Source organism: Eretmochelys imbricata, chromosome 15 (assembly GCF_965152235.1).
Source record: "Eretmochelys imbricata isolate rEreImb1 chromosome 15, rEreImb1.hap1, whole genome shotgun sequence".
NCBI lineage: Eukaryota > Metazoa > Chordata > Testudines > Cheloniidae > Eretmochelys > Eretmochelys imbricata.
Window position 1 is genome coordinate 33,587,264 of NC_135586.1, and position 23,919 is coordinate 33,611,182.

At 44.1% G+C, this 23,919-nt stretch overlaps 1 protein-coding gene across 2 annotated transcripts in view; it reads left to right on the forward strand.

Annotated features, from left to right (window-relative positions):
• ZNRF3 (zinc and ring finger 3) overlaps window positions 1–6,085 on the forward strand; it is a 212,033-nt gene extending 205,948 nt beyond the window's left edge. For both annotated transcript variants that reach the window (XM_077835297.1, XM_077835298.1), the window contains exons 7-9: window positions 2,160–2,262; window positions 3,047–4,789; window positions 5,451–6,085. In XM_077835297.1, the coding sequence (XP_077691423.1) occupies window positions 2,160–2,262; window positions 3,047–4,789; window positions 5,451–5,494 (1,890 nt within the window). In that variant the 3' untranslated portion in view covers window positions 5,495–6,085. The remainder of the gene's footprint in view (window positions 1–2,159; window positions 2,263–3,046; window positions 4,790–5,450) is intronic.
• The last annotated feature ends 17,834 nt before the right edge of the window (window positions 6,086–23,919 follow it).

Consider the following 23,919-nt stretch of genomic DNA (forward strand, 5'->3'; position numbering starts at 1 on the left):
TGCTCGATCTTAATTCATATGTAGAATTTGTTTTGATAAATGGGTCTCAGGCATACAAATTACATAACCAGTCCATCTCAGCTGGTAACAAATCAAAATCAAATGACCTTCAATATCAGCCGAACCAGCTTGCACTAAGACTTCTGTGTGGGACACCTGGTCCTGCTATTTGGTGCCCAGCAGTCATTGTAGGTGTCACAAGTGGAAACTTCCAAGCTTTTTAATATGCCATTGATAACAGATCCATGTTTCATACCCATAGAGCAATATCATGAAGACAACAGCGTTATAGATTTAGATTTGCATCTAAATAGATTTCATGTTGCTTCCAGATTCAATGATGAAGGCAACCATATGCTGCACTGGCTTTCTTAATTCACACATCCACTCTGTGATTGATTTGCACTTGATTGTTTAACATGCTGCCAAGATAAGTAAACTGTTTGGCAGCTTAGAGTGTGGTATCTTCCAAGCTTACTGATGGCTCTTGGGAAAGTTGTTGAGGAGCTGGCTGGTACATAGCTTCAGTTTCTGTTCGGCTGATGGTAAGGCCAATGTACAAGCAGCCTCAGCAAAGCAGTTTGTACAATCTTGCAGTGCTGCGTCAGAATGTTCTGTCAAAGGCAAAGTCATTGCCAGAGAGAAGTAAAGTGTTGCTCTAGGAACTGCACTTTGTGGGCTGCTTTTAAAGAGTGAGATATGAAATAAGATCAGGATGTAAGGATGTTTTCAGATCCATAGGTTACTTTACAAATCTAGCAAAGCGGAAACCACTGCTAATTTCAGAGTTCCCATCCAAGGAACAGGGTTATTTCAGAATAGGTACAAAGTGCCACGCCCCAGTAATCAGTTGACGATGGCCAGCCAATGAACTGACTGAGTATATACAGAGATGGCTGTACACAAACAAAGGCGAAGACTTAAGTCTGAGTACATTCTTTTATACCCAAGATGAGACCTTGTATCAAACGCCCCTCTCCTCTGATCTGATGTTTTATGACCAAATACAAGATTCTGCCTTACACTCTAAATTGTATAATGTATCTATTTATTAGCAGTAACAAAACTATCAATGTTTGACAGAGACTTTGGGGACTTCCTGTGTTTACCCTGATTATATTTGGCTGGGTCATCATAATCTCTCATTCTTACTTCATCCTTGGAACCTCATACCCAAATCAGAGGCATTCTAAGGAGTGAAATAACAGGATACTTAGTAAGCCAAAAACCTTGTTTTGCATTTCTTCCCAAAAAAGGATCATTTAAAGATCTGATGAACCACATTAAACTAGGCCTACATTTATATTGATTATGCATTTGCTTATATATATTACTAGCTAATATGTGATACATGTGTATGTGTGATCCATTAAGGTCACTTAGGCCTTTACCATTTACCATGGCCTTTACCATTTTACATGAAGTAGGTTCACCGAATCATCATCTCACCTCCTTACAGAGGAAATACCTTGGAAGAAGCTCAAAGTTGCAGAAAATGACTTCTAACTTCTCAGCCTCCATCCATGTTAGTGCCATAGTGAAAAGTGCCTGGCTGCCGTCTCCTCTATGACAACACTCAGGAACTAAGGAAGGGAATGAATCAAAGAGCGTGGCCCAAAAGGAAGGGGCAATCTAAAATCTCAGCGTGAAGTTTGAAGACACTGGATAAATAAAAAGGAGACACTGCCTTTTTTAAAATTTCCTCCCCTCAAATAAAAAATACACCCTTTGTCAGACATAAAAAAATAAAATAACTGCTACAGTAATTCAACACTGCACGTGAACAATAGTGAATGTGGCCATAGGGAACCCTGCCAGAAAGAGCACAAAACTAGCTAGAACTGTTGGGTGCTGCTGGAGGTAGGTTAGAGGTTTTAGAGGAAAGAGTAGCTTGAGAGGAGGACAGGATGCAACAGGGAAAGAAGCTTAACAGCTTTGCTGAGCATGGAGATGCTCACCATGTGAATCAGCACGAACTCTCTCCAGCAACTATGCTCTTAGTTATTTGTTAACGCAGGTTGGTGGCTTTTCCTCCCCTCTTCCAGTAAGAGGCTGGGAATTGACCTGATCTGTACCTAAGCCAGAAGAACTAGGTGTGGAGTGTGAGTATTCATGCCTTTTAGGAGGAATCAATTAATTTTTTTCTTTCTCCCCAACAGGAGTTGCGGGTGATTCCCTGCACTCACAGATTCCACAAAAAATGTGTGGATCCCTGGCTGCTGCAGCATCATACCTGCCCTCACTGCCGCCATAACATTATAGGTAAGTCTTGCCCCTCAAATGCACACACCCAGGTAGGGCCATTTCTGGACTTCTCAGCTCTCTGGATGGAGGGGAAATTGTGTGTATTTCTGTACACTCCTAGGAAAATCACTTTGGTGATTGGTCTGTATTGTAATACAATCCTGGGACTTCCTTCAAGGATGCCAGCCGATAACAGAGGTCAATTAAAGAAGTTTCTTTGAGAGTGACCCCATGTCCTAAAACAGCCAGGACACTATCCTACCATATCTCTTATCCTGGGCACATCCACCAGAGGGCAGCATCTATCAGTCTGTGTAGAAAAGAAGCTCAAATAAAATTCACCCAAGTTCACTGTATTTATATGGGTAAATATCAAGAAAAGCAAATAAATTAAAAGCAGCTGGTATGTGGGAGGGAGTTGTAAAATTCCTAGATTTCTCTGTGCAGCAACATAGAATGTGGTTCTTTCATTGACTTTAAAACATTTTCCATTTAAATAATTTGTAAGAAGAATGGAAAAAGGTGGGCAGAGATCAGTGTTCCTAACCCAGAGGGCTGGGAATGCTGAATAGGCAGCATATTTGCTTATGCAGAGGAAGGAGCTGAAGTCACTGCTCTTCCTTCCCTGGCCAATAGACCCAGGTGTTTCAAAGAACTTCTGGGTAAGTGTGCTTGTGTTGATTGTGTCACTTCTCTGGAGCAGGCTGGCACTTTTACTCACTGTTGCAGTCTGCCAGGTAACAAACCCTCAGCAGAGTGGCTGCATTTCCAGGACACACTGTTTGCTTTTCTCCCCATCCAGAACAAAAGAAGGGAAACCCAGGTCCGGTATGTTTGGAATCCACCAACCCAGTGCGCAGCCGGCAGCAGAGGGTGATCCTGCCCGTTCATTATCCTGGCCGAGTGCACAGGACCAGCCAGATAACTGCATATCCCACCCGGACTAGCATGGACCCCCATGGAAATCCCATCACGGTGCTTACAGTGGACCGGCATGGTGAGCAGAGCCTGTACCCAGCACAGTCCCCTACTTACATCCAAAGTTACCAGCCTGTTCACTTGGATCATGCCTTGAACACACATCGCTGTGGCCTGGAGCACAGAGCTTATTCTCCAGCTCATACCTTCCGCAGGCCCAAGTTCAATGGACGTAACTTCTCCAGAGCAGCTTGTTTTCCCCAGTATGAGACCATGTACCAGCACTACTACTTCCAAGGCCTTAGCTACCCTGAGCAAGATGGACAGCCTCCAGCTGGCATTGCCTCAAAGGGTCCCTCCCGTGCCTTCCAGCCTGGTGGCAGCATGCTGTTCCCTCCTGTGGTACATGTGATGCCCTCCTCCCGCTTGGAGAGTGGCAGCACCTCCAGTTTCAGCTGCTATCATGGTCATCGCTCAGTGTGCAGTGGTTACCTGGCTGACTGCCCGGGCAGTGACAGCAGCAGCAGCAGTTCTGGCCAGTGCCACTGCTCCTCCAGTGATTCCATGGTTGACTGTACAGAGGTCAGCAACCAGGGGGTCTATGGGAGCTGCTCCACCTTCCGTAGTTCTCTGAGCAGTGACTATGACCCTTATATTTACCGCAGCAAGAGCCCCTGCCGAGTGGGGGATGCTGGTGGCACAAACCGAGGGGCGATTGTTCTCCTAGAGGGCCCCCATCAGGACGAGATTCTGGCACGTGGGCACGCTCTGCTGGGTGCTGACTGTCGGCCTGTGCCAGCTTCTTCCTCAGGGGACCAGCTTTCCAGCTGCAGCATGGAGATGAACTACAGCAGTAATTCCTCGCTAGAGCACAGGGATTCAAATGGCACTACCTCAGAGGGAGGCCTCGAGGCTACTCCCAGTGCTGCCTTGGATGTTCAAAGGAACTGGCACGGTCCAGAAGTAGCAGGACCTCTGATGGAACAAGCATGCGCTTGCTGCTTTGAGCTCCAGCACGCTGCCCTGGAGCCCAGCAGTGGGGCAACAGACTGCGGCGCACTCTTCTTGGGCTCCCCACTTTGGGGAGGGTGTGGCCCGGGGCTGGAACAGCAGCCAGGTAGTTCCCAAGGCTTGTATAGTGTTAACTCAGACCACTTGCATAGGACAGATGGGGTGAAATATGAGGGCTTGCCCTGCTGCTTCTATGAAGAGAAGCAGGTTGGCTGTGGTGGCACCGGTAGCAGTGGGGGTGGTGGCTGCTACACAGAGGACTGTGCAGTGAGTGTACAGTACACACTTCCTGATGAGGCCTTGCCAAGCTGCTATAGGGGGGTGCGTGACATAGGTCAGCGCATCCCTATCATTCCTGAGGACAGAGACTGTGAGCTAGTCCTGCCGTTAGAGTGTCGGGGGACCCATGGAGGCTGTAGTTCCTGGGATGGGACGCCTGAAGTGGATGCTCATCTACACCACCAAGGTCTAGGAGAGCTGCAGGAGGAGAGGGAGGTGTGCTACCGGGCAATGTCCTTTCTGCAGCAGAACTGCTCTCGGGACGAAGAAACAAGGATGCTCTTTCACAACCCCACTCCGAGCTCCCAGGAGGCAGCGGCAACCACAAAGGCTGCAGGTAAGAGTCAGACTTGTTTTTTCTCCAGCACCTTTCAGTCTCAGAGTATGGTGAAGAGAGCACCAGGTCAGCTGCACTAGTGTTCACAGAGATGGTCCACACATCATGGAAGTTACAGCTCACTCTCTGGAGAAGGGAAACTGCTCATCGTTACTGCCTATATTAGCCTCTTCTCCTCAGGAAATGTCCTCCATTGCTCCCCTGCTGCAGTTTCATTGTTGGGAGTGCTATGCGCCACCTAGCCGTGCTCATAGCAGCTCTAGACACCAATGGTGAAAACACAAGTGGCTGCTGGCACCTAATCTAAACTAGGGCTACAACCATTGCCACAGCCAGTGGAGCTGAAGCAGTGGGAAACTCAGGAAAAATGGTCAGTGCAGAAAAGGCCAAAGTGCCATGCGTGGGGTAGGTGAGGAGACTGGTGACCTTGAGGAGGATGAAAAGGAATAATGGAAAGTCTGGAATAGCCTCAGAGGAGAGTGCATGAAATGGGAGGGAGGTGCAGGCCCCCCCGATGCCTCGAAGTGTTTGTGGGAGCGAGTCTGGACTGGTGACAAAGTAATTAGTGGCAGAGGAAGAATCACCACTTGGGCTTCTCCTTCCCCAGGCCTTTTTCTTGGATGTGCCTGCGTTATGTCTAATAATTCTTTTATTCCTTCAGGCTCTGGATCTCATCCCCTGGAAAGAAGCCAAATGGGCGACTAGACCTGGCCAGACTGCCACAGATAGAAAAGGAGAGCTTTTTATGGAGATTCCAAATGATGCTGGACTTTCTTTCAAACTTTTTTAGCTTTGACAAACACACAAAAGTGGTAATGTAGAGAAGCCCCTCCCACACCCCAGCTGGACTGAGCCTTCCCTCCATTCCTTGCCAGCTTGATGCATCCTTCAGTCCTGGGTTTGTGTAAGTGAACAAAGCCCACGTGGAGCAGCTCTGAGCTCTAGTGCCATTTTTATACTAGTGACAAAAAGTGTTCTGTAAATATACATATTTTTAAAACCATTGTGCCAGCTCTTACTGGCAGGTAACACTGCTGCATTAAACAAGACACCGCATGTATAGATATTAGGGCTGTCAATTAATCATAGTTAACTCATGCGATTAACTCAAAAAAAAAAATTAATCGTGATTAATAGCAGTTTTAATCACACTATTAAACAATAGAATACCAATTGAAATTTATTAAATATTTTTGGATGTTTTTCTACATTTTCAAATATATTGATTTCAAAGTGTACGGTCTTCACTTTATATTTATTTTTATTACAAATATTTTCACTGTAAAACACACAAGAAATACCTCATACAAATATTGTAGTGCAAGCTCTTTATTTTGAAAGTGCAACTTACAAATGTAGATTTTTGTTGTTGTTACATAACTGCACTCAAAAACAAAACAATGCAAAACTTTAGAGCCTACAAGTCCACTCATTCCTACTTCTTGTTCAGCCAGTTGCTCAGACAAACAAGTTTGCTTACATTTACAGGAGATAATGCTGCCCACTTCTTATTTACAATGTCACCAGAAAGTGAGAAAAGGAGTTCGCTTGGGACTTTTGTAGCCGGCATTGCAAGGTATTTATGTGCCAGATATGCTAAACATTCGTATGCCCCTTCGTGCTTCGGCCACAATTCTAGAGGACATGCTTCCATGCTCATGATGATGCTCATTTAAAAAAGGAAAAAAGTGTTAATTAAATTTGTGCCTGAACTCTTTGAGGGAGAATTGTATGTCTCCAGCTCTGTTCTACCCTTATTCTGCCATATTTTTCATTTTCTAGTAGTCTTGGATGATGACTCAGCACATGTTCATTTTAAGAACACTTTCACTGCAGATTTGACAAAATGCAAAGAAGGTAGCAATGTGAGATTTCTAAAGATAGCTACAGCACTTGACCCAAGGTTTAAGAATCTGAAGTGTCTTCCAAAATCTGAGAGGGATGAGCATATGGAGCACGCTTTCAGAAGGCTTAAAAGAGCAACACTCCAATGAGGAAACTACAGAACCCAAAGCACCAAAAAAGAAAATGCTGGTGGCATCTGACTCGGATTATGAAAATGAAAATGCGTCAGTCCGCACTGCTTTGTGTTGTTATGAAGCAGAATCCATCATCAGCGTGGAGGCATGCCCCCTGGAATGGTGGTTGAAGCATGAATGAACATATGAATCTTTAGCGCATCTGGCATGTAAATATCTTGTGACGCCGGCTACAACAGTGCCATGCAAACACCGGTTCTCACTTTCCAGTGATACTGTAAACAAGAAGTGTTAGACCCGCAATAGAGGTCTCCCTATGGGATGAGGAGCAGGCAGATACTGGACACTGTGTTGGTGTATAATACTCTAAATGCTCTTTATTGATTACAAAACAAACCTTACTCACTCCACATTCACACCCCAAACATACTCTACCAGAGTCCAAAGGTCAAAAAGGTCCCAATAGCTAGTCAAGTTTCCTTCCAACCATAAGATCATAAAATGCGGGGAGCCAGTGAAAACCACATCTATATCCACACAGGGCTCTGGATCAATAACGACTCCAATTTGCAGAAATCATAGGCAACCATTTATAGTCCATTCCATCGCATCATCAGTTCTTTGCCTTTGTTTACTAGGCCTTCTACCCACACAATTCCAAAGAGACAATCCTGGGTGGGCAGCCATGATCTAAGGCGTGCCCTTTCCTCCAATTCTTATGCAATTGTATATCAGTGCAGCTGGTGGTGTTTCCTTTTCTGCTGATTCTCCATATTTTTCTTGGAACATAACAAGATTGTTTTTGCACAAATAGTTCTAATAGTTCTTGACCTTAAGTTCTTGCTTCAGTTGCCAGCTTGCAACACATGTATTCATGTCAAGCACACGTCATTCATACCAGGTCTCAATGACCAATAACATATTACATTGATATATGAATCATAATATATATAGATAACAGAACAGAAGCAGGCAGCATTATCTCCTGTAAATATAAACAAACTTGTTTGTCTGAGTGATTGGATGAACAAGAACTAGGACTGTGCAGACTTGGAGGCTCTAAAGTTTTACATTGTTTTATTTTTGAATGCAGGATTTTTTGTACATAATTCTACATTTGTAAGTTCAACTTTCATGATAGAGATTGCACTACAGTACTTGTATTAGGTGAATTGAAAAATACTATTGTTTTTTACTGTGAAAATATTTGTAATCAAAAATAAATATAAAGTGAGGACTGTACACTTTGTATTCTGTGTTGTAATTGAAATCAATATATTTGAAAATGTAAAAAACATCCAAAAATATTTAAATTATATTGTATTCTATTACTGTTTAACAATGCGATTAATCATGATTAATTTTTTTAATCGCTTACAGCCCTAATAGATACTGATCTCTCCCTAAGCAAGTGCAGGCCTTTGATGAGCTCAGGGCTATACCTGCCTTAGAAAACAGGTCAGCACCTTGAGTCAAAACTAGTCTAGGTGGATATAAATGATGAATCAATTCTTGGATGCTGCCCTGTCCTCCTTGTGGCAAATCTCAGTGGCAAGCAGGTTTAAGAATCTTTAAGGGGTGTGTGGAAGATTGGGATACGGAAGTATTTTTGCCCCCTTCTGACATTTCTCTAACAGCTTGGCTGCTAGGGGGTCTGCAGACAAGGTCCGCTTTCCTGAAGGAGTGTAGATGGGAGCTCATGTGGAATGCTTCAGCTACCACCTGCTGAAAAAGAAGTTGGGTCCTTTTGCGCCTTGAGGCCTGTGGAGCAATAGGGAACAAGTGACTTTCTACCACATCGAAAGGCTGAGGGGATAACTGCTTCCCACAGAGAACCCCAGCATTCCTACAGCAGTTCTTCAGGAGAAACTGCAGCAAGAGAAACTGGCACATGTAGTGATGCATTGCTTGTATGATGTCTGTGGCTTGTTTTAGTTCAGCTGGGGAAACACTTGGATGGGGGTTACTGTTTTGTTTCCTTGGAGACTGCACATGGGTAATAATAGAATTAGTGCTTTCCATCAACTAGCACACCTTACATGCATGTACATGCATGGGGTTTTAGTGTCCAGAGTAAGGACTGGGTAAACTTGCTTTAGCCATTGTCTCTTTCTTTGCTGGAAGAGATATGGTTGATGTAGCTTCCATAGTGCAGTCTATGTTACAGGATTCTTTGGCCAGTGCAGCCTTGCCTGTGTTCATGCCTTTGCGTACAGAGAGCACTGCATACCCCTTAAGTTTGGGCACATAGATCTGTTCCTGTTTTTCTTGTAGTGGGGAATTTTTGTTATCATGAGATAATGCGCGTCATCCCTTCCAATAGCAATCGTTTCCTGTGGAAACTGTGGCTTCTGGATAAGAGGCCATGGCTGTCATGCTGTGTGACTGAGAACACAGTATGCACTTTTCTGTCTGGTGTACTCACACAGCAGGGATTCTCTTAAAGAGATCCTTACTAGTTTGTACCCACAATGTAGGTCTTGTAAGATATGATTGGAAATGTATTCATTACATTAAAAATAAAAAATTAGTGTGAAGTTTATTTTTACTGAAACATTGCCCTGTGTGGGACAGCATTGGGCTATTCATGGGAACCAGGAAAAGGATTCCAGTCAGTCTTGATGGATGTCCTGGATGAATGAATGAAAAAACCAACAGAGCTTAAATAATAAAAAATAATTTGGATTTTTACATTTCTTTTCACTTCTAATACTCTACAGTTTTTGAAAAAAAACACTAGGAAGGATAAATATATTTAAAGGAACCCTGCGTCTCTCTCTAAATGAGTAACCATGAGTGTAGCTTTTCAGAGATTTGGTGTATCTTACAACAAGATACAGGAGCTGTACTATAAAATTGAAAACCATTACAATAAACATATTTCCTGTGTATAAAGATGCAGAAACCAAGCAATATCTTCTCTGAGTACCAGTGACATATAGTGTGTTTGTGGGAAGCTGTGGGATTTTATCAAATTTTCCACTTTGAATACACTCACCGTCCCCAACCCTCAAAGAAATGCACTAGAGGAGGTATGGTTATGATCTTGTATTTACTCATCTTGGGCATGCTGAGAACCACCAAAAATTTTGGCCACTCAAGATACTTGTAACACTGTAACTAGCATAGGCTGAGGTGTAGTAAAAAGGGTGTAAAATGTCTGTCTGAATGTTTTGGCTGTGTTCCCATCTACATGGGTATGGTCTTACTCAGAATACCTAGAAATGCCACTCCCTCCCTGCAAGCCATTTTGTAGAGATACATTCTCTTTAGTTCCCATTTCTGACCTTGTTACCTTCTGCATTTGCTCATTTTCCCTGCTGAAAGCCCATTGGGACTAATGTGTCTGCAATGACACACAGGCTGATTAGCCACAATAGATACTATTTTAAAACAAAAATGCCTTTCTATTGCTTAAATAAACTGTTGCCGTTGTGTTGGGCTCAGGAGGCACTATTTAAAATGTTTAATTAAAATTTATTCTGTAGCACTTAAAAATGGTTTTGTATAAACTTTGGTGTAAAGATTTGTAATAATATAGTCAAAGGGCTCTTTCTCCATTACCATTTTTTTACTGTTTTAAAGGCTAGGAAACAACTTGTATATATTCTGTATATGTATAGCAGCACATTTCATTTATGGAAATATGTTCTCAGAATATTTATTTACTAATATATTTATCTTAAGCCATGTCTTATGTTGAAAGTGTGTGACATTATTGGAGTAATCATTGAAAATCACTAACATGAGGCCCTGTAAATACATGATAATTGCACACAAAGATTTTACAATATTTGCCGACCAAAAAATGATTTAAATCAAGTCGTAGTTCTCTACAGTTTTGTAACAAAGTGTACAAATGTCTGTTAAAAAAAACAAAACAAAATACAATTTTATCAAGTATATTTTGAAAGTTGTCGTGTTTTGTGGGGAAAGAAGCTGATCAGTATTGTGCCGCTAAAGAAAATCCTGGGGGCCTGCAGGTGAAATACTTTAAAATAAACTAAGCTTGCACAGGCCTCTTGTGAAAGTTCTACTTGACCCATGTGAAGACTGGTTTAGTAGTACAACATTTAGAAGTATATCTCTCAGTAGAAGTGTGTGTAAATGCCTCTTTCCAAGCTGCCCATCCACCATTAAACTCGCCTTACCAAAATTCTTTCTTAGACTCACTTTTCATGATGTGCATGAGAAGTGACCTGATCATAACGACTATGACCTATTGTAAGTGAATAAAAACTATTTTAATTGGACCACCAGGATGTACATATGACTAGAGAGCAAAAGTGATCTTTTCAACCTTCCTTCATCTAGCCCTTCCTCACTATTTGGTGCCCCTATTCATGTGCCTTGAGGCAAGAACTGTCAGTCTACCTTTACTGTAAAGTGCCTAGCGTATTTTTGCGTACTCTAAAATAGTAGTTAATGTTTAGCCCTGGCACACACTTACCCACAGTATAAAGCCAACTTACAATATGTCAATACACTGAAAACAGAGCAGCTATTCCAAAATTAAACTAAAAATAAAAGCTAAAATGTGTTTTCAGTGTATCTGTCCTGGAAACATTCACTGACTTCTGATATTTTCCAGCTCCTTTTTGTTGATTTTTCCTCCTTGTCTCACTATCTACATAAAAATTAGGTTAAAACAGTCTTAAATTAGCTATACTGGACCATGATCAAAGGACAATGATAATCTTGGCGATAAAGGGAGAGAGACATGTTAGGCCTGGTCTTTGCCAGACTTTAACTGTTTGGGCTGAAGTTTTCAATGCAAAGTGTTTGCCTCAACCTAAATTTATTTTGGAAAACTTCAGCCAGAACAGTTCCAACATTTTCAAGAAAAAGGCCAGTGAAAAATACATTTTTCCCATGTTAAAAAAAAATTCTTGCGATTCCCCAGACAACTGAAGGAAAGGGCGAGACATATGCCTTTGGAGGTAAACTCCTAATACCATCCTCTCCAAAAACTTAAGCTCAGTCTTGAAACAAGTTAGGGTTTTTTGCCTCCACAACTCCCTTTGGAAGGCTGTTCCAGAATCTTCATCTAATTTCAAGGCTAAACTTGCTGATGGCCAATTTATATCCATTTGTTCTGGTGCCAGGGAGACTTTGGAGAAATTGGCCTACAGTCATAGTCTATGCTCTCCCTCAGAGTCTGGGTTTCTGCCCTTAACCAACAACCGGCCCAGTCTGTTAATTTCTGTACAAATGCAGAGGGCTATAATCCCCCAGTCCATCTTCCTGCTCTAAATTTCTGGTCGTATTTTTCTATGTAAGGCCCACCCCATCCAAAATGGCTGCCTTAATCACATCATAGTCTATTGCAGGCATATTATTGAGAGTCACATATGCTCCATGTGCTTCCCCAGTTAAGCAGGGTGCCAGCCCAAGGGCCCACATTGTTCTGTCCCAACCAGCCACCCTTTTGAAAGTACTAAAAACACATCAGGGTCATCCACAGGTCCCATTCTGCAGAGTCCTGTCCCCTGTGCCCAGTTTCTGTTTGCAACTGCAGGACTCTCAAAGCTTTGCTGGAGTTGCTGCTGAACCTGGGCTTGCTCCTTAATAAATTCCTGCAGGCTCTTTGCTGCTCTGCCTACCAGGCAAGCAAAGACTGTTTCTCTAGGTGGTGGGATTGTTGGAAGGCTACAGGGTCTTCTGCAGCTCTTTGCTGCTCCACCAGCCATTGCAGTGTTCCCTTCAGCATCCAGACTGCCAAACCTCTCTGTCAGGTTCTCCATTCACAAGGACACAGGCAACTTCCAGACAAGACCCTAAGTTGTGACAGAGTGACATGCCACATGGATGGCTCTTCCACAAACTCAGACCATGCTAAGACCTTGCTTGTAAATACCCCTCTGTAATTTATGTACAGTGTTTTAATCCTTCACCAACACATAGCAATGTCTCTACGCTGTTACACTGTCTCTCAGGTTCTCGACCCATTCCCCAAAAGGGGAGGACAAGTTGGCTCTGCCCAGAGGACTCTTCTAGCCACCTTTCCCCCAAACACCCTTCCTGTGCCCTTTTATACAAGGTCACTGTTAATGCTTAATTGACACACCAGCCCCAATCTGGCTTGTAATCGGGTAGAGATCTGTCCAGTTAGACCTCCTCTAGGGAGAACCTAATTAGTATTAAAAGTGACTAGAGTGCTGGCCCTCTAGTCACAAATGGTAATAAAACTCTCTCTGCTGGAAATACCTTCCCTAATGCATTCTAGGATTGCATTAACCTTTTTTCTGGTTGCATCACATTGGTGACTCATAGTCATCCTGTGTTTGACCAGTACACCCAGGTTTTCCTCATACTGTGTCACTTCTAATTGGTAAGCTCCAAATTTATAGGAACAATTCTTGTTCTTAGTCCCTAAGTGCATGACCTTACATTTTGCACTATTACATTTCATCCTGTTTCTATTACCCCAGTTTTCAAGGTTGGCCAAATGTATGATATTCCAGTCCTCCTTTGATTGGCAATACCTCCCGATTTTGTATCATCATAAATTTTATTAGTGCACTCCCACTTTTTGTGCCAAGGTCAGTAATTAAAATGTTAAGACAGACCGATCCCTGAGGAACTCGACTTGTAACTTCCCACCAGCCTGACGGTTCACCTTTCAGTATGACTGGCAGTTGTCTCTCTGTTAATCAGTACGTTAACAACCTTTTGATTCCCATCTACTTTAATTTCCCATGTGGAACTGTATCAAATGCTTTACTGAAATCCAGCCAGATTAGGTCTACTGCATTTCCTTTGTCTAGAAAATCAGGTATCTCAAAGAAAGAGTTGGTCAAGTTGGGCTGGCACAACCATTTTGTAAAACCATTTTGTATTTTATCTCAGTTACCGTTTACCTCTGTCTTTATTTACTCTTTTTCAAAATTTGTTCTAAAACCTGGCATACAGCTGAGGTCAAACTAACAGATCTGTAGTTTCCCAGATCTCCCCGCCTCTCCCCCCCCCCCCTTTTTTTTTTTACACTTTCTGAAATATAGGTCCTGTATTTGCAATTCTGCAGTCATAAGGTATGATCTCCAAGTTTATGGATTCATTAAGAATCCTGCCTATTAGGCTAGCAATTTAATGTGCCAGTTCCTTTAATATGCTTGGCTGGTGATTATCTGAGCCCCTTTCTCCCCCTGCATTTGGTCCCATTAAGCTGCTTGAGTTTGCCACATCTAAGGTGTAAGTCAATTTCTGTTGCTATAGCTACTGCCACCCAGCTCCTCATTAAAAATGGAGGCAAAGCATGTGTGTAAATTTTGAGCCATACCCAGATTATCTTTAATCTCCACCATGTCCTCAGCAATGTTCCTGCTAATTTTTTCCATCCATGTGTGGAGTTCATTTTATGTGCACCAAGTTAGTGTGGTTGTGCACTACCAGTAGAAACAAAAAAACCTAGCTATAATATACATTTTTAAAAAGTTACCATAGGGATAATTACTCCAGCCAGGACAGGTTAGGCATTTTAGAACTCACTACTCAAAGAATTAAATTTGTGTAAGAAAAATAAAAATTATGAAATGCATAGACCAGTCAAAACACTAAAATAACACACTTTGAAAGACTAAAATTACAGAGAATATATGTGCATTGCAGAAAGTACCAAGCAGTAACAACAACAATAATACAAGTAGGTGTTGGGAGGCAAGTGTGAAAGAGACGGTGTGTGTGACAAACAAACTGTGTGTGTGTGTGTGTGCTGGCTATTGGGGAAGTTTGAGAGAGGCCATGCACTGTCTCTGTCTCTTTCCCACAGTATTCTTGTCAGCAAGTTAAAGAAGTATGGGCTGGATGAATGCACTATAAGGTGGGTAGAAAGTTGGCTAGATTATTGGGCTCAACGGGTAGTGATCAATGGCTCCATGTCTAGTTGGCAGCCGGTATCAAGTGGAGTGCCCCAGGGGTCGGTCCTGGGGCCGGTTTTGTTCAATATCTTCATAAATGATCTGGAGGATGGTGTGGATTGCACTCTCAGCAAATTTGCGGATGATACTAAACTGGGAGGAGTGGTAGATACGCTGGAGGGCAGGGATACAGAGGGACCTAGACAAATTGGAGGATTGGGCCAAAAGAAATCTGATGAGGTTCAATAAGGATAAGTGCAGGGTCCTGCACTTAGGACGGAAGAACCCAATGCACAGCTACAGACTAGGGACCGAATGGCTAGGCAGCAGTTCTGCGGAAAAGGACCTAGGGGTGACAGTGGACGAGAAGCTGGATATGAGTCAGCAGTGTGCCCTTGTTGCCAAGAAGGCCAATGGCATTTTGGGATGTATAAGTAGGGGCATAGCGAGCAGATCGAGGGACGTGATCGTCCCCCTCTATTCGACATTGGTGAGGCCTCATCTGGAGTACTGTGTCCAGTTTTGGGCCCCACACTACAAGAAGGATGTGGATAAATTGGAGAGAGTCCAGCGAAGGGCAACAAAAATGATTAGGGGTCTGGAACGCATGACTTATGAGGAGAGGCTGAGGGAACTGGGATTGTTTAGTCTGCAGAAGAGAAGAATGAGGGGGGATTTGATAGCTGCTTTCAACTACCTGAGAGGTGGTTCCAGAGAGGATGGTTCTAGACTATTCTCAGTGGTGGAAGAGGACAGGACAAGGAGTAATGGTCTCAAGTTTAATTGGGTATAGGTCCTGCTTTTGAGCAGGGGGTTGGACTAGATGACCTCCTGAGGTCCCTTCCAACCCTGATATTCTATGATTCTATGATTCTAAGTTGCAGTGGGGGAGTTTTAGGTTGGATATTAGGAAAAACTTTTTCACTAGGAGGGTGGTGAAACACTGGAATGTGTTGCCTAGAGAGGTGGTGGAATCTCCTTCCTTAGAAGTTTTTAAGGTCAGGCTTGACAAAGCCCTGGCTGGGATGATTTAATTGGGGATGGGTCCTGCTTTTGAGCAGGGGGTTGGACTACTTGACCTCCTGAGGTCCCTTCCAACCCTGATATTCTATGATTCAAGGCACTCACTGAAAGCTCTCCTGCTATGTCCTGAGCCCTGTCTCCTCTCCCCTGCTCTGTGGAGATGGGATACATGGGGAAGGAGGAGAGAGAGATTGTGTGAGCTGGCTGCTGGGGAAGTCTGAGACCATGTGCTCTCTTTAAGAAAGGCACTCACTTCCCGAGGCTCCTTCAGACCGCAGCAGCTCTCTCCTGCTCGAGTCCTGAGCCAGTCTGTCCCCTCTCCCCTGCTGTGCAGAAATGGAGTACAGGGGTCGGGGGAGGGGGACACCCTGACATCAGCACACACAAACACCAGTGCTGCACAGCCAGTCAAGAGGGTCCTGGGAGCAGCTGCAGGAGCAATGCGGCTGCAAAGCAGTGGGAGGGGCACCTGAACACACACTGCCAGATGTGCTCAGCTCTGCTAATCAAGTGGGCGGCACTTGAATCTATCCTGGGCAGCAGCCCAACGGCGCAGCTTACATGGAACATAGGTCCTCAGTGCTTAGTGGGCTCACTTCTTGTTTCCTTGTTTTCTTTTGATTTATATGGCTAAAGAACCTTATACTATTGGTTTTACTTTCCTTTGCAATGTCCAGCTCTGCCTGGCTTTTGAAAGTTTTCACTTTATCCCTGTACTTTCTGACCTACCAGCGGTAGGTAGCTTTCTTTGCAGAGCCGTTCCTTCCATTCCTTATGGACTGTCTGATTTTTCTTTACAACCTGTTTGAGATGCTTGTTCAGCTGGTTTGGGCTGCAATGCTTCTCTGTGATTTTCCACCCGCCCCAGTATGGAGCTTTGACTTAAAGTAATTCCAAGCCTCTTCCACATTCAGATCCTTGAGTTTTTCAGACCAGTCAACTTCCCTAACTAATTCCTGTAATTTTTTAAAGTTTGCCCTTTTGAAATCAAGGATCCTAGTTGCAGACCTATTTTTGTTTAGCCTTCAGTTTAGGTTAAACTGAATTAATTTATGATCACGTGAACCAAGGTTCTCCTGTACAATAAGGTAATAGATTAGGTCCTCACTACTTACTAATACTAAATCTAAAAGGGCATCAGTACTTAGAATATCATAGAATATCAGGGTTGGAAGGGACCTCAGGAGGTCATCTAGTTCAACCCCCTGCTCAAAAGCAGGACCAATCCCCAATTAAATCATCCCAGCCAGGGCTTTGTCAAGCCTGACCTTAAAAACTTCTAAGGAAGGAGATTCCACCACCTCCCTAGGCAACACATTCCAGTATTTCACCACCCTCCTAGTGAAAAAGTTTTTCCTAATATCCAACCTAAACCTCCCCCACTGCAACTTGAGACCATTACTCCTTGTCCTGTCCTCTTCTACCACTGAGAATAGTCTAGAACCATCCTCTCTGGAACTACCTCTCAGGTAGTTGAAAGCAGCTATCAAATCCCCCCTCATTCTTCTCTTCCGCAGACTAAACAATCCCAGTTCCCTCAGCCTCTCCTCATAAGACTTGTTGGGTCAACTGACTATTTGGTGAGGAAATCTGTCAGCTATCACATCCAGAATGTTGACCTACCAATCTATTGCTGGAAAATTAATCTCCCATAATCATACAATTCCCAGTAGCATTAATTTTATTATAAATATTAATGAGGTTTCTTGCCATATCCAAATTGGATCCTGGGGAATCTATTGTAAACCTGATGCACTGTTCCAGAGGAGCCTCTGGGTCAAAATCACTTTGGGGAAGAACGCTAACAAACAGAAATCTCCCCTGGCTTCAGGAAGCTCCACACCCCCTCTCACCCCCATCACTCCTCAGGGGAAGGGGGTCACTGTATGGGTGACTGCTCCCCTGTCTGCCCAACCCCCATACATCTGGACACACCATACCCTGACCCCCCCTCACTGAGCCCCATTCCCCTGCACACAGAACCCCCTCCACTGAGCCCTCTGCACCCAAACCCCACCCTGCTGAGCCCCACTGCCTGCATCCTACCTCCACTGAGCTCCTCCCTGCACAACCAAACCAAACCCCCTCCCAGTTTCACCCCCCTGCAGTTGGCCCCTCCCTGATGAGCCCCCCCTGCACTTAAACCCCCACCCCAATGAATCTCAACCAGCTGCAAACAGACCCCCCCAGCTGAGCCACCCAGACCCCCCCCATCTGAGTCCCATTCTCCCACACCCAGACCCCCCCCTTGCTGAGCCCCAACCACCTTTACCTGGACTCCTCTGCAGCGTCCCTGCACCTAGAACCCCCCCAACAAACCCCTATGCATCCAGATACCCCCCACACTTGGCCACCCCCACTGAGCCACCTGCACCCAGCTTGCCCCACACAGAACCCTCTCACCCCACACCTGGCTCCACCCCACACTCAGCCCTGTGCAGTCAGTGGCTTGTGTGCCCCACTGCCATGCTGGAGCCTCCACATTTATTAATTGACAAATAATTAGCACCATTTTAAAATACTGTATGCATAATATTTATATTTTGGTGCAGAATCCCCTCAGGAGTAAATGCTACTCCACCACCTTTACCTTTATTTAGGTCTTTCCTGCACAGCACATAGCCGCCACTACTTGTACACCAGTCATGTCCACCATGTTTCTGTCATCCCTTTAATATTAGGTTTCATGTCCTGCACAGTAGTTCTAGTGCTCCATTTTGTTACCCAGGCTTCTTGAATTAGTTACTTTTGGGGGAATTCTGCGCCAAAAAATAAAAAATTCTGCACACAATATTTTCAAAGTCTGCAAAACTCTACATATTTTAGTTGTCAAAATAACATAATATAATCACACCAGTTTCAATTATTTTGGTTTTATTTTGATTACATTATTTATTTCAAAATACTTGTCAGCAAGTATGTCTGTAACAATACAGACAACAGAAAAGATTCAGAAAATGTTTTTTGATCAATAGATTCCTTATGAGGCGTATTAATACAGAACTCTGAGTAATAATTCATTTAAACTACAATACAGAACCATATTTCCCACACGCTCCAGAAGCAGTGCAAAGGCTGTGGGGGGAGGGGGAGTCAGGAGTAATGGAGGAGCTGAAGGAGAGAGAAATAATTGCTGGGAAGGCACCTGGGTGTGAACTTGGAGGTCTGTGGTGTATGGGTGGGAAAAATATGGAACAGGTTTTGGGGGGAGGGACTATTAGGGAGCTTCCTCCATGCAGACCTTGGCTGACCGCCTAGCCTCTACCATTCAGGCAGGCACATGTGTCCCTCCACCCCCAATTCAGACACCCACTCCCCATGTGTTCTTGCATGCCCTGTCCACATGTGTCCCTCCATCTCCATTCAGACACCCACTCGCCACATGGCCCTGCACCCTTTCCCCCTGTGTCTCTGTGCCCTCACTCAGCCATCTCCCTTCCCTATGTGGCCCTGCATCCCTCCCCCTGTCCCCATGAGTCTCTGTGGCCCCACTCAGCCACTCACCCATCCCTATGTGGCTCTGCATCCCCCTCCCACATCACCATCTGGCCCTGCACCTCCCTCCGCCCTGTGGCCATGAACCTCCACTCCCATGCATCCCCTGCCCCAGTCTGTCCTCCCCCACTAGCCTTTATGAGCCCTGTCTGACTCCCCCAGTACTCCCATGTTGGCTGTCTCCCCATAGTCCCTGTCTCCTGACCTGGCCCAACAGGCGCTGTGGAGAAGGCAGGCTCTTTCTTTTCCCTTGCTGGTCAGGAGCTGCTGTTGTGTTTTAGTGCCACACAGCCCTCTCCTGGGGAAAAAGGTAGAACTGCAGAAGTTATTTTCTGCTGGGAGCTGCTGCTGTGTTCTATTGCCACTGCGCCCTCTGGTGGGCAAAAAGAGGAACTGAAGCAACTTTTCAGCAGAAGTTTTTTCTGTGCAAAAAATTAAAAATATGCATCACTCATTAATTATGCATTCACAGAGTGGCGCAGAATTCCCCCAGGAATAATGAGTGTGCAGACTTTTTAGTTGTTTCTGCTTGACATCACCCAGCTTCCTTGCTCTATTAGGCACAGGCATTTTACTGACAATAGTACCTACCTGACTGTTACTGTCATTTTATGGGCACTGTCTTTCTGCTTGTTGTCCATTCTCCTGTCCTCTGTTGTTGCTTTCTCTACTGCTGTGTCCACTTTTACTTGATTTTAGTCCTGCTCAATATTAGAATCAAGCATGGTGGTTACATGAGCATCTCCCAACTGTCTCCCCCAGAGTCCTAGGTTCAAGCTCTTTTAATAAGTTGTGCCAGCCTCCATCCCAGAAGTCAATCACCCACCCTACTCAGGTGAAGTTCATCCTATGAGGACAGGCCTCTGCCCATGAATGGCTCTCAACGGTCGGACAGCCCAATCCCTCCTTCTAGTGCCATTTCAGGAGCCACCTGATAATCATCATGCCTGGCCTTTGCCCTCCTTCTCTGGAGACACCTGAGTGGCCTTTCTTTAAGCATCTTCCCCAGCCTGGCTTAGTCGTCTTTGATGTGTCCAGCAAGAATTGAACAGTATAATTTGTTCCCACGTGCAGGACAATCATGGATTTTTTCCCATACCTTGTATCTCAGCTCCTCACAGACAAGATATCCATCTGTTCTTCAGATCCACTCTGGAGACAGATTGGTTCTTCTTCGTAGGGAGGCCCCACTAATCTTCCTCTTCCTGGTGCTGGTGCAAATCACAGGCCTTCACCCTTCCATTCTTTGTGGCTGCAAGTCTTCTGGTCTCACTTGCAATCTTCTGTGAGTCAGCCTCTATCCCCTTGGGGCTCCCAACTCTGGCTATTTACGTTGGCTCTTCCCCTCTTCTTGTACGATTAGTCACTCATCTCTGCCCATCTCCTTTAACTACTTGCCTCTCCCCATCACTTCCCAAGTCACTGAACCTGTTCCTCAGTTCTAGTTCTCTTGCAGTAGCCAGGCTTTTCCTCTGCCTTGTGCTCAGTCACATGCTTCCACAGCCCATTTGCTTCATCCAGCGAGCAACCCTCACAGTTCTTCCCCCTTCTGAATTCAACCACAGCTTCAAGCTGCTGCTCCAAACTGCAGATCTTCTCTGCCATCAGTTCTATCTGGCAGCACTACATACAAACAAAGCACTTTTCAGGTACCCACTCCAGAAAAACGCATATCTCACAGCATCCACAGGCAGTCATCTTCACTGGCTCTTCCTGTCTTTGGCTCACTACCACTTGTGCCACTCTCATAGCCTTCCCTTCTGTGCTTGGGAAGTCATGGTTATGGAGAAAAAGAGAGAGAGAGGTGGTCTGTCAAATTGCTGAGAGCAACTTTATGCAGTGCTTTGAAAATCAGGACAGGAACCTTAGGGAAGTGGTGGTGAGGGGGGGAGTATACGAAGTATCTTAATAATGAGAAACTAGACTGATGGGGGGGAGAAAAATATGTAAACCAAGGTTTAAAAAAACCACTTGAAATTGGTACACTTGTTCAGAATAAAAGAAAAGAAAAAGCTTGCCTCTGAAGCACTTTCCATGTGGAAGGAAATATTGATTATCATAGATCAGTATTTTTAACTGCTCAAGAGTATTTGCTAAAACAAGAAAATGGAGCTTCTGCATGACCTACTTACACCTGTAACATCTGGGTCACTAGCTTTACCTTCTACTTCTTTACTCTCCAGTATTGTTCTATACTAAGATGTGATAGGAAACAAATTATCTTGGCTGGAATTAGGGATGAGGAGAAACTCCATTGTTTTGCTGTGAATCTGTTCAAGAGGAACCTTCCTACCCATGGCAAAAGCACTGACTATTCAAATTGTTTTATTTGGAAAACAGATGCTTGCTTTTAACCAAGCTGTTGATGTTTAAGAGTTAACAGATGCATTTAACCAACCTTCTCCTTCCTGTTAATTTTTCAAGTACTTAAACTACCTTTTCCAGAGATCTTCTAGCAGGCTCACTCAAGAAGATACAACTGTGCTCATTACATTTCCCTTTTGCTAGAAACAATGTGGTAATTGCTGTCTTAGGAAAGTCTTTTGGCACTGTGTATTTATTATAGAATTATTCTGACACCTCTGAGATCCAACTATGGCAAATAAACATCACATTTATGGCATCATCTGCGGGTTACATCTCTTGTCCATTCTGCAGCACAGTGAAATGTAAATATGAAAAGCTCCCTCAGATTCAGGAACAGACTGCGACTAGGACTGAGAAAAGAGGAATTTCCTCTCCACTGCCAACTGAGTCATAGAGGCTCTGTATTGCATTACATTTCTTGGTTCCTAGCTGCTGCTATGCTCTGAAAAGCAGCTATTCTAGTTGATTTTTCCATCTGAACTTCTTTATTTACCAAGATACAAAGTGACTGTGCATGCCCAACAGCATCAGATCAGAGACAGAAACCAGTTTAGCTTTGCCAGGTCGGTGAAGTAGATGAAATTGGCAAAACCATATTTCTGAAATCCCCTTACCTTCCAGTTTAAGTTTTCCTTTTTGGTTGATGTTGCAGGGCTCTCCAGCATATTGTCTCTGTTCCTCAGATGATTACATCAAGGGCATAAAGTATGCCAAGACAGCAGTCCCCATAAGTGGGCACCTAAACTAACAGCCAGTGTAGAAGAGCTAGGGCTGGGACTTCAGGTTTAAGTGCACACCATTTTTCTGGCTTTCTGCAGGTCTATAGTCCTATTCTCCCACACGCCCAGTCCCTGGAGATCTGAACAAATGCTCAGTAGCTTCATTAATTTAAAAAAAAGAAGAAAAACCCAAACATTCACTTGGAAGCCCTGAGTGGCACAACTGATCCTTTCTTTTCCCCATCCCTCTAATATAAGCCTGAGAGCATCAGCCTGTCTGGGACTTCAGCTTTTTTTCCTAATTACAGTACCTTCTGCTTTGATTAGGTGATCTCTTGCCATCCCCGTTCACCATCTCTCTCTGCAGGCTGCCTTTTTGCAGCAGTCAGTAGATGCAGATAAAAATTCTTTTTAAGGGACCATCTGTGAACATGTCAATTTTTATGATATTTTATTTTTGTGAAGCTTGGAGCAATTATTCTTTTCTTCTAACTGGAGATTCATTTAAAAGGGCCTCACTGAATTCTGTTTCAGTTTGAGCAGCTGTTTGTTCAACAGCCTTCACCGTTGTGAGTCACAGTTTCTTTTGGGGGTATTTTGAGTTGTTTTTTTCCCCTCCTTGTAAGTGTATTGGTACCTCAAGTTAGTAGGAGACGTGTCATATTATTTGGCTTGCAGTATGATACTCACAGGGAAAAACACTCTTTCTTGGCTTTGCATTTGTTGCTGCATGAGTCTACTCATACATTCTGGCCCATACAATGATGCAGCAGTTTGAAAATATTTTTGGGAATGCACAAATGGGGAAAGGCCTGTTTCCACCATATACTAAAGTCCTTAGGTCCACATTGCTCTGTTTGGAAGCAGAAGATCAAAATTAATTACCCAAGGTAAGGCTGGCCAGCACAGAACTCTTAGTGAAATAAGCCCCCTCTTTCAGCTACTGTAAATTTTCATAGAGTCACTGTAGTCAATAGAGCTATGGTAACACACTTGTTGAGGCTCTGCCCTGCCATGTTCAGACTTTCCATAGTGTAGGAAACCATGTAACTAATGATTCCACAAAAGAGCCTTATTATTAAGAGGACACAGGCTGGTCTTAAGCTCTTGTTCGTATGAAAGTATCATACCGGCTGTTCTAGTGAGAAACCCAGTGTCCCTTCTGTAACTATCCTGAAGATTATTCTTGGCCATGTCTTTGTCAGTCACCTGGTTCTGAGGTTAGAACATGGTTTCTATGGCAGCCCGGGGTGGAGGGTGAGCATATGTTGATACAGGTCCAAAGACTTCTGGAACAAGATACTTTCTCCAACACTGCAGGGTATGAAGACAGCTGGACTTGTGTAATCCCCTCTCCTGGATCAAAAAGATTGGAGTGAGAACATTCTTGGCCTTGATATTGTTGGCAAGAACATTCAAAACCACCTTTAACCGAAAGCAGCAGCTGTCACTTGTCTTGGCCTCAGTTTTGCTTTGTTTGTGTAGACTTCCTGAGGTGTTGGTGTTTGTCTCCAGTGTTTCTCTTCCTCATTCTGTTGCCTAACTGGAGCTTTTCTTCGCTTTGATTACTCACATTTATACGCTGTCACCTCTGAATGGAGACAAAATCCAGCTGTCCCACCACTTCCTTGTGTAGTCCTGTAGTCTGGAATGCACAGCAAGGCAGCTTGATTTAGCCTTGGGGTAAGGAT